Source organism: Psammomys obesus, unplaced genomic scaffold (genome assembly GCF_907164565.1).
Source record: "Psammomys obesus unplaced genomic scaffold, mPsaObe1.curated_primary_1811, whole genome shotgun sequence".
NCBI classification, from domain to species: Eukaryota; Metazoa; Chordata; class Mammalia; order Rodentia; family Muridae; genus Psammomys; species Psammomys obesus.
In genome coordinates, this window is record NW_026596088.1 from 5,220,697 (window position 1) to 5,234,764 (window position 14,068).

Sequence of the window (14,068 nt, forward strand, 5' to 3'; positions counted from 1 at the left end):
GTAATTCAGTTATTGCTTGTTTCACTCAATAAAGGCATTGAAGCAAATCTGGTTAGAAGGCAAATTTGTGTTCCTTAAAGCCTGCCTCTCTTTGCAGCTTCTTCCTCCAAGTCAGGAATACATAGATGATAGTCAAAGGATAAAGATTTCCATCAGCTAGGAGTGGAAGGTTCCAGAGCTGCACAGTACAACATGGCTATGACAGTTCATAACAATGAATTGCCCTCTTGAAAACCGCTATGACTGCCAGGGGCTGGAGCACATCTGTAATCCTAGCATCTGAGACACCAAGACAACAAGATTGCCATGAGTTCAAAGCCAGCCTGGGCCACACAGCAAAAACAATGTTTCAAAAAAAATTGCTGAGGGCTAGTGAGATGGCTTAATGGCTAAAGCATTCACTGTATGAGCCTGATGACCCTAATTATATCCAAGAAGCCCGGAAAAGGTAGACGAGATCCATCCCCACAAAGGAATCCTCTGACCTCCACATATGCACATGTGTTATGGCATACACACTCACACAAACATACACAATAGTAATATACTTTTAAGTGGCTGACTGTAGATTTTAAGCAAAAGAGACTGAGTACATGAGATTATATATGTAAGATAACTCAATTCAGCCCTTCCACACGCACAAAACATTTTGTACACTGTAAATGTGCACATTTTTATTTGGAAATTTAAAACAGACATGTAACGAAAGAAAAGAATAAATAAATAAATGCACTCTGAACAGAAGTGACTGCAAGACACAGCCTCTGCGAGAAGCTTCTTGGTGAGCATGTTTTCACACCTTGAAGGCACTTGCTGTTTTATTTGCTTCTGACAGCCCAAGTTGTTAAACCTTTAACCAAGGAAAATAGAGCCTGGGTGGTGACAGAAGTTGTCAGAGGTGATGTGGTTAGTTAACAACAAAACTGGTCAAGGAGAGAGTCATCCAACAGCGAACTGGAGGAACAGGCAGTCAGCTCAGGGCATGGTGTGTTCATCAGCCCCACAAACAGCTGGGAGCTGTTGGAGACCATGACCCTACAGGGATTTGTATTCAATGGGTGAAAGGTGACATTTGGGCATCCTAAAATTTTTCGAGTTCTCCCATGACTCTGAGTACAGGACTCATTAAATAAGGGACACACCCAGGAACTGTGTCAGCATATGTCAGATACTACAAAGAATTAGCCAAACAAAGACCAATCTGAGTGTGCCACACAGGGACACACAAATACACTTATGTTGCTGGAGGATCAATGAAAGACAGACATCAATGATACCGAGGGAATGAAGCATTCTTACCCTCGGCAGTGTTTGAAATCTCTGTGTCATCTCCCAGGCAGTTTTTCTGCATCTTTACACGAGCATTTGCATACTTGGAGAAAACACAGAGCAGCGTGCTGTGTGCCACTGCCACTGCCTATAAACAGTACTGTCATATTTGTTATTCCTAATTTGCATGTTTTGTCTTATTTTTATTACTTCATTTGTGAAACAGTCTTGCTTGGTAGCTCAACCTGGCCTCCAACTCAAGTTCCTCCTGGGTCAGCCTCCAGAGGGCTTGGATGGTAGGTGGGTAAAACCATGCCTAGCCAGATTTTATTTTTTCTTTTATCAGTATGTCTTGAAAACGTGTCCGTATTTTCAGATGTATTTTACTTACTCTCTTGGATTGGCGAATAGTGATATTTTCTACTAAATGTAAACCACAGTCTTCTTCCCTCCCCACTATTGTGGGACATTGCTTCAAGTGAGTTCACAGAGACTTGCTTTGATCTTTCCAACCCAAATGTGGTATATATTAAAGAATCATTCCTTTGTTGATAATCATAAATATTGAGGCTCTCTTCTATTTTTTTCATTATTAAGAAATAATGCTGGGATGAAGGAAAAACTTCTCTGTGTGTGTGTGTGTGTATTTATATGTATATATAACCTAGGTTTCTGGAAAGAAGCCACTTGAGCACAGAGTATGCAGGTTTTAAACATTATGTCTAGTTCTTTAGCTCCATGGGGAACCTTGTAGACAATTCTTGTATATCAAGTGACTGACAACTAGCCAAGAAAAAGAGCAATCTTGGATGTCTCTCTCTCTCTCCAAGACTCTGTGTCACATACTTGCGAATTATTGTGCCATGTCGTGTTAGGAAAAGTCAGTGCTTGACCACTTCCTTTGCGAGGAAGCGGACTAATCATAGGCGGACTCTCTCACCTTCATCTTATCAAAGGAGACGAACTTGGAGTCTCCACATACACCTCCACTGCAAATGTACCACCGCTCTGTCAAGTCAGCCCAGAGGATCTGTTCCCTTTCTGTCTCTCGCTCTCGCAACAAACATTTCAATGTCATAATTAGGAGGCATCATATGGCCATGAGCCATAGCCGTTTGATGATGGATGTGTTTTTACTGATGTGTGATGGATCGTTCTTTTGAGTTTTATTTAAAAATTCTCCCTAAATCTTGACATATTTGGGGCCTGAGCATCTAGACGTGCTAAGCTAATCTGCAAGTGAGAGCTCAGAGGGATGAGTCAGAGAGCAGGATCAATGCCAGGCCAAGGTCCCCAGGTACCGCCCTCGACCCTTCCCAGCCTTCTCACAGCCACCTGGGAGCAGGCGCGACATCATTACAGGTAGGTGCGTGCTCTCACCTCTGGGGCAATGTAGTCTGGAGTGCCACAGAAGGTCTTGGTTGTCACCCCATCCCAGATGTTCTCCTTACACATGCCAAAGTCAGCGATTTTGATGTGCCCCTCAGAATCCAGCATCACGTTGTCAAGTTTTAGGTCACTGTAGCAGACATAAGGATTTGGGAATTTAGCTTACATGCTGCTTATTTCAAGTCAACCAACAGTCATTCGATATGAACATACCACAAACCTGTGATAGGAGCTTCACGGACACAAAGTTAATGTGAAATGGACTTTTTCCTATGGCAGCTGACAGTTTGGAGTGGAGAATATAACAAAGGGGCCCAGGGACCTCTGTGCATTCTTTTTCTACAGAGTGAACTGCGCTTAAATGTCTCACAGAGACACAAGGAGACAGTATCACACAGAAGACAAATCCTTAGGAAGAAAAGCAAAGAACACAGACCATGAATGATTCCAGAATCCAAGAGAAGTCCACAAGTTAATCTTTACCCCTCACATCTCTTCTCTTAGTCAAAAAGATAATTTCTCATGAAAATACTACTTTTGAAGTGTTTCTGAAGATCATAGAGCTCACAAAAAAAAAATCAGATTTAGAGAACTTACTTAACTCCAAGTACTTCTGGCTCTCCTACTTTGTAGGACAGTACCTAGGAGTCCCAACCACTTCCAAATCAATAGGCATCTACTGCATGTCTACCATGTGTGAGGCACCATTCCTGGAGCTAGACACATTAATTCTGAACAAGATACATAAGCATGCTTCTCATGTTCCAGTGAAATCCCAGTGTTGAGCAAAGATAACTAATATTTCACCTATGGTCACCTATGGCATTTTGGACTCTAATCAGCAATATGGTGACTAGGAAGATGACAAAGGGATAGTGATGGTGGAAGGGGATGTCACCTTTGGACAGGTCTCTAAGATAGTGACGTCTGGGCTTTAATCTAAAGAACTGGTGCTTTTCTCCCATTCTAATATTGGTACCTGTGTGAATGAGGAGAGCTTCATATTCTGGAAAATTCCTGCCTGTCTTCAGCATGTAAGATTGCTCCAATATCCCATAGGGTATCTTTCATACCCGCTTCTTCCTAAATATCTATTCCAATGGCAACATTTTGTACACCAGCGGGTAGGATCACTTGATCATGCTGCTCTGGTTCTGACAGATGATGTGGAAGTCCAGTTCTCTAGGAGGTATGGAACCTACTTTCTAACTCAGCTCTCTTTCCCACGTCACCTTGATCAGGTCCTGAATGTCTGTGGTACAACTCTTTCTTTCCTGATCCCCAGGCCATGCAATGTGGATGGTGATCAACCTGACTTTGGGTCCCAGGGGTGGTTTTATGGGCCTGGACTTGTCATTGAAAATAGCTAATCACAGTGATTGGTTCAATAACAGGCATGTGAGCCATTGGTAACCCATCAAAATCTTGACACCCTCTTGGTTACCCCCAGCAAAGAGGTAAGCTCTTGTACACTGGGCTGACTCAGGCACTCTAAGTCTAAAAGCTCCAGAGGTCCATTGCTGAAGAGCAGAAAGCTAATAAAGACAAATCAGAGGCTAGAAGGAATGTGATAAAGAAAACTTTCAGATGTGTTCACGGACTTCTCTATGGCAGCCAAAAAAAAAAAAAAAAAAAAAAATCCCTCCTGTGAGTTAAGTGAGTCTGAACTGAGATGTTGTGGTCACTTTCAGCTGAGTAGATATCTTGATGACATATCCTGACACCTCCTGTCTGTCTGTGAGGTCTCTTCATCCATAAGGAGATCCACTTGGGTCCACAGCAGACAGCAACCTTCCCACACCAAGTATCTTTGGCACCATCCATGGAAACAATCTTAGACAGCAACCAACCATGTTTGTCTTTGAGGCACGTCGTCCAAATGCCAGGCTAGAAACCAGGAGTGCCACACTATGCAGCAACTACATGTATGTACAGATTCATTATACATGGCACCACCCCTCAGCTTGACCATATGCCCAGAAACAGGCAGCTGGGCCTCTGGTCTCCGGTCTCTGTTCTAGATGTAAGCTACCACAACTAGTTTTTGTATGGAGGTGTTGGGGACCGAAACTCAGATGTTCACACTTGTCATTTACCCACTGAGCTATCTCCTCAGCCTCCAATTGCTTTGGCTGCTCATTTTCCCTGTAAGGAACTCTTATCAAAAGAGGGCTAGAACATTTATCTTGAAGAATTCCATTAAGGAAACTCAGTACAGACCTCAGTCAGTGACCAATAAACCAGATACTAAGTTTAACATAAAGGATCTTTTAGTCTTCTCCGACCCCCATCTGTGTGTATTATGTTCCTCAAAAAAAATAAAAAGAAAGAAAGAAAAAAGAAAAAGAGAAGAAAAGAGAAAGAAAGAAAAGAAAAATCTTTGTCATCTTCTGTCCTTAAGAAATGCATTCCCGAGAGCTAGTGAAGTCATGGACTCCTAAGTCATGCATACTGTACCAAGTCGGCACAATCCCTAACTGTTCTACATAACTGTCCCTACACACGCAGACTAGTGGAGTCCTCGCCCTGCATCAGACAAACTTCTCTTTGGAACAGATGGAAGCCATTACAGATTGTGGAGCATGGTTCGAATGGATGTATCTACAATACAACTCCCACCTCTGAGGCTCAGGGAAAAGAGGGGACAGGAAGACTGTTAAGAGCCAGAGGATCAGGGAGTTGGCTGTGAGATTGTGTCTCCTAGTAGTGTCAGGAACTACACCCGTAAACCCTCACTAATATGACTGCCCAAACGAGAGCTGAACACGGATGACGGCCGTAGACATGCTCATGTAAATGGGGAAAGACCACGAGGCTTCACCAGGCACAAAGAACCACAGGCCACTAAGAAATGCTGAGCATGGGAGACATAATCTTCTCGAGGGAGGAGCACACCCAATGGTTAGTTCTCCAGATGGCCACCCCTGAAAGCATGCATACCAGTAACATTATACAGACTGAGTAGCTCATACTCATGTATTTAGAAATGTGTATGTGTACATGTGTATACATATATGTATATGTACATACATGTGTGTAACAACAACTAATGAAAAAAGACTGCGAAAGAGAGAAAGGGGCTATAGGGGATGGTTTGGAGGGAAGAAGGCAATGGAGAAACCATGGTTTATTATATTACGGTCTCAAAAGGTAAAAAAAAGAACCATGCTATCAAGCAGAGATCTAAATGAAGGAGGAAACAATTTGTAACGCTTGAAAAGATTTTTTTCCACTGTAGCGGTTTCTGTGAAATCATGAAATTATAATCTTTTGTCGTGTATTTTTGCAATTTCATTTGATCATCAATTTCTAGAACTCTGTTTCAATTGATTTTCTTGATAGTGAGCAGCAGAAAACAACTTTGATGAACTTAGTATGGAAGGGAAATCCATAGAAAGATACTGAGGAGCTGACAAAATCTCTGAGGGGGTCGGAGAACCCAGCAGGGAGGCTCCACATGGCGGGAACCACCATGCCTGATCAAGATGCGGAGTGGACACGATGAAGATGGCGCTGCCATACCCCTAAATGCAGACATTGAGGTCCTGATGCTGGACTCCACAAGTTACTGCCAACAACTACTGGAAAGCAGCAGCAGCTGGTGATTACGGCCAGTTTTCTTGATTCACGGTATTGGCTGAATACAACTGAGTGTCTAAGCCTGAGTCATGGGCTTGGCCTTGCTCATAGAAGGTACGCATGCATGTGATCATGTCATATCCATGTACTTTGAGACAGCATCTCACTACGTAGGCCAGGTTAGCCATGGACTCATGATCCTCCTGCTTCATGCTCCTATGTTATAGGTATGTATAACTACAGCTGTAAAAAAACTAAAACAAAACAAAAACCTATATTCAAAATGGAGAATGAAAAGGAGAATTTATAGATAAGGGAGGGAGGGAGGAGGGAGGGAAATAGAGGAGAGAGAGAGAGAGAAAGAGAAAGAGAGAGAGATCTTAGCACCTGAACTTCTCAGCAACTCCAAATCTCAGTTCAGACCCCATTAGGCTGAAAACGAGCCCCAAACCCCAGGATCAGCTAACAAGAACTCAGTTTCCATTTCTGAGGCTGAGTTTTCATCTAACACATGTAGTTCACTCTTCATCTTTTCAGGAGGTTGGTTGGTTCTACTCTTTGGGTGGCACATCCTGTGCCAGAGAAAGACTTGCTGTCATCAGGTGAGAAGCTTGTTGAGTGAACACTTACCCATACATAGCCCTTAGTTTGGAGCATTGCGAAGCAACTGAAGCCACTGGCCTGAATGTGGGGGTCACGTCACACAGATGACAGTGTACCTTCTGTACAGAAGACAGCGTGTGTCTTCTGAGGCCAGAATTACATTCAGCACAACATGCCCTCATTACAAGAAGGGAAACTTGAAGGATTCTAAGGTGCCATGCTATGCTGACATGGTGGTGCATGTTCATTGAGGGCAATCACTGGGAAGATGATCAAACCATTTAAAATCAATTTATTTTCCTATCTTTTTCTGTACATCCACTGGATAATCTATGAGGCAAACAAAACCAGTTTCTCCCTGACTTTAATTGCTCATTATCTGGAGAAAACAGAGATGTGCCATGCTCAGAATAATAGTGTCCCACCTCACAACTCTATACCTCCCCTGCTGAGTAAATACATTGTCTGGTCTCTGTGAGACTCTTGCAAGGCTCCACCTTTCATTGCTCTTTCCCCTAACAACTCTAGCTTTCCCTCCACCGGCCTGGAAACAAAAGCTCCTACCTTCCCGCAGTTTGTCCCATACCCTTCAGCTCTCAAGCCAAGCGGTTCGGGATAGCCATCTATCTCTAACTGCAGACCAGAATCTCCATTCTTTCTATAGCAGAGAGGTGGCCAGCCACACCCAGCACCAGCACCAGCCTCGTCTTTTCCTTTCTACCACACTGTTTACCACAACCCAATAAACTCTGCTCTCCATATCTCCCCTCTCTGTCTCTTGCTTAACAATTTTCACTCCTTCTCTGCTTCCTCCACTTGGAATAGCGTTCAGCACACAGTAGGCTTTTGATGAATATTTGTCCAAACAAACGAATGAAATGGGCTTACATGGCTCCACACGAGCCTTTAAACAGACCCTTGCCCATGCCAAAAGCTGACAGAAGCCCACGCCCCACCAGTACCTGTTACATAACAGCCAGTCAGTCCTGTGTCGCCTGCGCCATTCTCATCTACGTAGCGCAAGAGGAATTGTACACCCTGGACCCACTGACAAACAGCAGCCTCAGGCTCGCTACCCTGCCTTGCGTGAAATATAAAATGGTGTGACTCATAGAGCTATGATCACACACTTGTTTCTCCCCAAACCGGCAAATGCCAACTTCTGAAGTTAATCCTGTCTTTCAGGGAAGAGCAACTCAGGGATCTATTTCCAAATTGCAGCTACATGCAAGAAAGATTGTTGCGTAATAATACAATCCTGCCACATCCTGCAGTTGATTCTTCATGTACTTCCTGGACGTGGGGTCCAGGAGAAAAGCGTTGACACCTTCTTGTCAGAGCCACCTCTTCTCAGAGACTCAGTGTCCTCATGTTTGAGGTCCCAAAGAATCATGGGTGACACAGTCCATCAAGATTTTTCTATCACCATATACAGCTGCCCAAACTTTGCCAGGGCAGTGGGCGATGCTGCCTGGCAGAACACATGCCCAAGTTAGTACTGGAGAATTCCTCCCCCACCACAGATTCTAATTTTAAATGCAGTTGAAGAAAGAGGCAGGAAGGGAGGAGCTGAGGGAGCTGAGGAGATAGAACAGCCATGCTCACTTACCGGTAAATGATGCCCTTGCTCTGCAAGAAGAACAGACCGATGGCAATCTCTGCAGCGTAAAATCTGAAATTAAAAAAAAAAAAATGGTGATGGTGAAAGTCAAGGACACCATACACTTGGCAAATTCTCACAAGTCAATATAATATTGAACGAGGCGCAAGGCATGACAAGCCCACTATGGATGGTCAGCTGCCCGTCTCACAAAATGCTGAGCACATGGGTGGGCGAACAGGACAGTTCGGAGTGACACATGCGGGTGGGTGAAGGGCCGGCAACTGCATAGTGGGGAGGGGGCTATGGGGGCGGGTGGGCTGTTAGAGGAGGATTGTTTCAACCTAGTACAAGTTAAGGGATGTTAGTGGCAGCACCTGGCAGCTGTTGAAGGCTTAGCATGCACTTGCCATCATTTTAGGGGTTATCTGTTTTAATTCAACTTAGAATCCGATGACATACATTCTATCAGTACCGCCTTATTATTAGAGATGAAGTCTATGAGGAACCTGGAGAAGACATACAGCAAATGAGTGGTCCCAGCCAGGACCGGAAACAGCTGGGGTCTAATGTGTAACATCTTGGTGGAGGTCCAGGAAGAAGGAGGGGAAGTTTGTTTGTTGGCTTTTCCTGTGGTGCTGGGGTATAGGAGTAGAACCCAGAGCAGTGTGTATCTAGGCACATCCTTAGTCTTTTTGTTGTTGTTGTTAGTTTATTTCTTAAGGTCTAACCTCACCCTGCAGCTTAGCTGGCCTATAACTATGTAACTTGTCCTGTAGCCCAGGCTTGCCTCAAACTTGAAATCTCTCTGCCTTAGCCTCCCAAGGGCTGGTCACTATGCCTGGCTCAGGAGAGAGATCTTAAGAGCGCTAAAAATTCCAGTTACAGCACAGAAGGGTTGTCATGACCTCAGGGAGCTGTGTTGAGTTGTAATAGTATGCATCATGTAATGATGAACTGAACCTGGGTCACTTAGATGTCAGAGAGAAAAGGGGAAGCAGTCCTATGATCCCATCCCAAAACTTGATTTGGAAGCATGGGCTTGAACAGAATAGTGGTCCTGACTTTAGCAGGTGGGAAGGGAGGAAGAAGGCTGAAAGGAACAGGAGCCCACAGCCCTTCCAGAGCTGTAGGGTGGGGCCTTCCATGGGCTCCCTGGGCTCTCAGGAGAAGTGACAGGATCTAAGCAAAGATGCAGGAAGGGGAACTGATGTTCATTCTTGTGGCTTTTTCTGTTCCTGCTCACCCACGGGGTTCTAAGCAAAGGAGAAGCTCAGTGAGGTTTTTATTTTATAAATTGCCTCTGACTGGTTCGTGCATTGAAGGGGGCAAAATGGGGGACCCACAGCCTATGACTGCGAATCGCCTTAATCTTTCTATCCCCCAGAACCAGAGAGAAAGGTGTAGGAAACAGATGAACGAATGTTGGTGGATCTCACCCACACAGATGCCCCACTAGTTCTAGAATCTGCACGTTTCCTGCCCTCCAGGTCTCCGTTCACTTGTTTGTAAAGCTGGGGTGAAACTATCTCCCTCCCCATGCTGCTCAGGATGAAATAGGACCATGTTTGTTCAGAACTCAAGGTCTGGCACAAAGGAAGCGCTCAATAAACATTAGCAAACGAACAAACACAAACCTGCAAGGACATTCCCCCAAGGAAGTTAGGAGACCTTTCTCAGGATTGAGGGGCAAAAATAAATAAATAAATAAATAAATAAATAAATAAATAAATAAATAAATAAATAAATAAATAGATAGATAGATAGATAAATAAATAAATAAATATAGAGATTATGAAACAGCCATTGGTTTAGCGAGCAGGCAGAATGCAGTCCTCCTTGGCCAAATATTCCTCACAAAGAGGAAGACTGAGCTGTCGGGGAAAATGCCTGCTGGGCTAGAACTTCAAAGGAACAGATACCCATTTATCCCAAGGAAAGGGCACAGCAGGTCTGTCTTACACAGCATGTGGCTCCTTGAAGCGGCCAACTTGTTGGATGTGGTACATGAGGTCACCCCCGTTCACATATTCCATCACAAAGTACAGGCGGTCCTGAGAAGAGAGAGCAGACAGCCAAATCAGCACCCCATAGTTTCTCGGCCCCCAAATGGAAAGCAGGGAGTAGCTGGGATTCATGATTAAGCCTACCAGAACTGACGTGTTCTTTCAGGCAGGGCCCAGCGTTCCCTTCAGAGTAACCTCTGTGCCGCTGTGAGCGTGCAGGCTAGCACAGGTGGAATGAAATCACTTTTTAATTAATAGCTACAAAATGAAATTCATTTGCGCTGGAAAATATAATTAACACATGGATCTTACTACTTAATTTGTATCATTGTTTAGAACAAGGTTTGCTGGAACAAAAAAAATGTAGGAAATATTGGGTAGATAATTTTACATTAATAGGTGTTTGTGGAAGCCGGTCTCCCTGTTGGCGCTCTAGTGATTTCACCTTGTAATGTGCGTGCCATCTGCACCACCTTCCCTCAGCGACTGGGCTGACTTGTGTAACCGATGGGATGAGGTCACAAAAGTTTTTACAGTTTCCCCTCTGCACTTTTATGGTCTGTCTGACACAGCTCCTTGAACCAGCCAACTTGTTGGAGGCGGTACAAGATGGGCACAACACAACCAGCACCATGAAGAGGTCTACTGGGGATGACTCAAAGCTTATCCACAGCCAGCGCTGACACCCTCCTCCCTCCTCAGCTAAACCTTCAGCAGACTGCAATCGCCACTGGCCGCTTGAGTGGCTCTTCACTTGAGATCAGAAATCTGAGACTATTAGGGAGGTGTGCTCGCCTAGATCCCCGTGAAACTGTGAAGTGACAAATGTTGACTGTTGTGTTAGGCCACAGAGTTTTGACAGACGACTAACCTGGTGGCTAGCAAAATCCATTAACTGGCAAAGTTGCCTAGGAAGACAGCGCTGTAGTGTGGGCTTGCCCTGTTTCCCCAAATGGTCACGTATGGAAGGCCTGAGCCCTGACTGTGGTGATCAACCTTTCTTGACACTGGCTAAGGGGAAGACAGGTGTACTTTGGCTTATGGTTTTGGCCCATGGTCACCTGTCTCCATGTTTTTAGATTAGATCCACATGCAGCAGACATCATGGTGGCAGAACCACCACTCATCTGAGGGGAGATGGGAACCAGACCAGGGAAGTGCAAGAAGGCGTCAAGACAAACAATGGTCCCCAGCAGCATCCTCCTCCGTTGTCGGCTCCGCCTCCTACCTCACCACGTCCCAGTTACACATTACCGTACCGAGAACCCACTGAAGGATTAATCCACTGCCTTCCCACAAGTCCATATGCTGGCAGCCAAGCCCCCAGTATATGAGCCTATGAGGACATATCATATTCAACCCAAAACACAGCACAATGGAGTCCAGAGGTGGGGCCTTGAGGAAGCAGTTGGAACGTTGGGGCTTCTGGCCTCATTAATGGGTTAGTTTCCTTACGGGTTCATAACTTAGTAAGCTATTGGGAGACAGTGGAAACTTCAGGAGATGGTACCTAGCTGAAGGAGGTGGTTCCTGGGACATTACCTTAAAGGGCATCGTTTGACGCTGGCTGTTTCCCTAGCCTTCCTTCCTTCCTATGCTCCACCACAGCACTCCACCATCTTGTAGAGGCTCATTGATGGGAGTAACGGTGGGTGGGCCCAGGTAACCACAGACTGAAACCTGTGGAGCCACGAGCCGAAATCGACCTTTCTTCCCTTTGAACTGTTTTTTCTCAATATTTTGTTACAGCAAACGTTGATGTGTGCACAGGCCTATTTCAGGCATTTTCATGGCAAATCCAGAAGATTGCACAGAATCCCTCAAGACTGAAATTTAAAAGCAAGGGGCATGGAATTGCAACCTCCCTGTTAGGAGAAATGATGTTCTAAAGAGACACCTGGACGTTTCCCTTCAGCTACCAGACTGTGGAGACAACGGACCACAAAAGAATTAAAATTTCACCAGAAATCCCATACTGAGAGAAGGAAAGAAACTGAAGAACTGCCAGGCCCCCTTGGCTCCCCCAGAGGAGGCATGTGCCTCCCAGGAAGATATTTCACACAGTTCTGTTAACCTGTCAGACCTCCCTGCAGGGAAGTCCAGAGCCAAGACAGGGATGGGCCAATTAAGAGCAGGCCCATGCCTTGACCAGGACCGGCTTGGCTATTCATCTGTCTCTCCCTCCATCTAAAGCTATGTCATGCCCATAACCCCCAGAACAGACTCCTTCTTCCCAATGTGGCCATATTGAGTAATCTAATCTCCCTTCTCTGCTTTTTATACACAACAACCTGAAACAACAACATATGCAGAAGTGAAACAGCAAGCACCTGGGGGAAAAATCCGTATCTCTACTTAGGGGATTTTTCCACATCTCTCTCAAGGCATGCTGTGAACTCTTTCAGGTCAGAGGCTGTGTAAACCTGTTCCTGGAACTGTGAGCAATACACAGTAAGTGCCCAGAGAGCGAAGGAATACATGACTACAAGCCAAAGAGAGATTATTTAGGAACCCACCTCTGACTCTTGGTAGCTGAGCATACCTCAAGTGTTAACTCCTGGGTTTCCTCATTTAAATGGTGAAGGGAATCAGATCCATGGAGGTTGCCTAAGGCTAATGAGGCAGAGGGTATCATGGTCCTTGGGAAATGCCCACCTGGCGTTTGATGTCCTTCCCTCTGTCAAAGGGTGTTTGCTAAGTGGATGAACAACACCCCCTCTCCTTAGTTCTGCTTGGGTTGGGTCGCTCCTTTATTCTGCTTTCTTTGGGCTTGCATTTGCAGGGCTTACACTATTTGCAGGAAACTAAAATCCCCCTCATGTTCTCAGCCTAAAAAAACTGTTGCCTCTAAATTAACCCACCCAATCTAAGTCAGGCCTGCTTGTTATATTCTTCCGTGAACCTCCGTTCATGTCTCCTCTGATCACATCATAGTTTGTAATTATATATCTTACTTGATAGTCTAGCCCATCTGTTTATCAGTTCATCAGTTAAATAATGAAACATTTACAGAGTTCTACCAGATTACAGGTGCTGGAGAGAAAAAGCAATGAAGAAAAGCAACAAAAATCCTTAGCGTCTATGTTGCATTAAGGGGGGGGGGGTGATATTGATAAAGATAATACTAGAGGTGATAAACTAGAGTGTCAAAAGGTAGTGAGTGCTATGTAAAAGACAGTGCAGGTTAAAGAGCCTGGCATGCTGGCGAATGAGGCGGCGGAAAAGGACTTCCTGCAGCAACTAAGTACTCAGGAGAAACCGCACTGAGGAGACGCTTGCGCAAACCCACCCACAGAAGGTATGTGTCTGGTGGAGAAAACAGCCCACGCAGAAGGCAAGGGCAGAGAGTTTACCTATTGTACTTTAGGCTCCACCAAGAACCAGTAAGAGCAGAGAAGAGAGAAGAAGCAAGATGGTGGGAGAGTAGACTGGAGACGGGCTGACTCAGCTCATGTAAAGGTCTCTGTACATGAGAAAAACGTTAAGATTTAGGGCTTCATCCCATGAGTGCTGGTCTAGTGACGGCTAGTACGGAATGTCTGCCATCTCTGGCCAACGCCATTCATTGATGTAAATTAATGATTGAATGGATGAATGACACAGGAATCCATGGGCACCTGAG

The 14,068-nt window shown here is 45.0% G+C and overlaps 1 protein-coding gene across 2 annotated transcripts in view; it reads right to left on the reverse strand.

Moving 5' to 3' along the window:
* Prkcb (protein kinase C beta) overlaps positions 1 to 14,068 on the reverse strand; it is a 322,945-nt gene that overhangs the window by 39,338 nt on the left and 269,539 nt on the right. For both annotated transcript variants that reach the window (XM_055627393.1, XM_055627392.1), the window contains exons 11-13: positions 10,403 to 10,494; positions 8,450 to 8,512; positions 2,650 to 2,788 (exon numbers count right to left, since the gene is read on the reverse strand). In XM_055627393.1, coding sequence (XP_055483368.1) covers positions 2,650 to 2,788; positions 8,450 to 8,512; positions 10,403 to 10,494 — 294 coding nt within the window. The remainder of the gene's footprint in view (positions 1 to 2,649; positions 2,789 to 8,449; positions 8,513 to 10,402; positions 10,495 to 14,068) is intronic.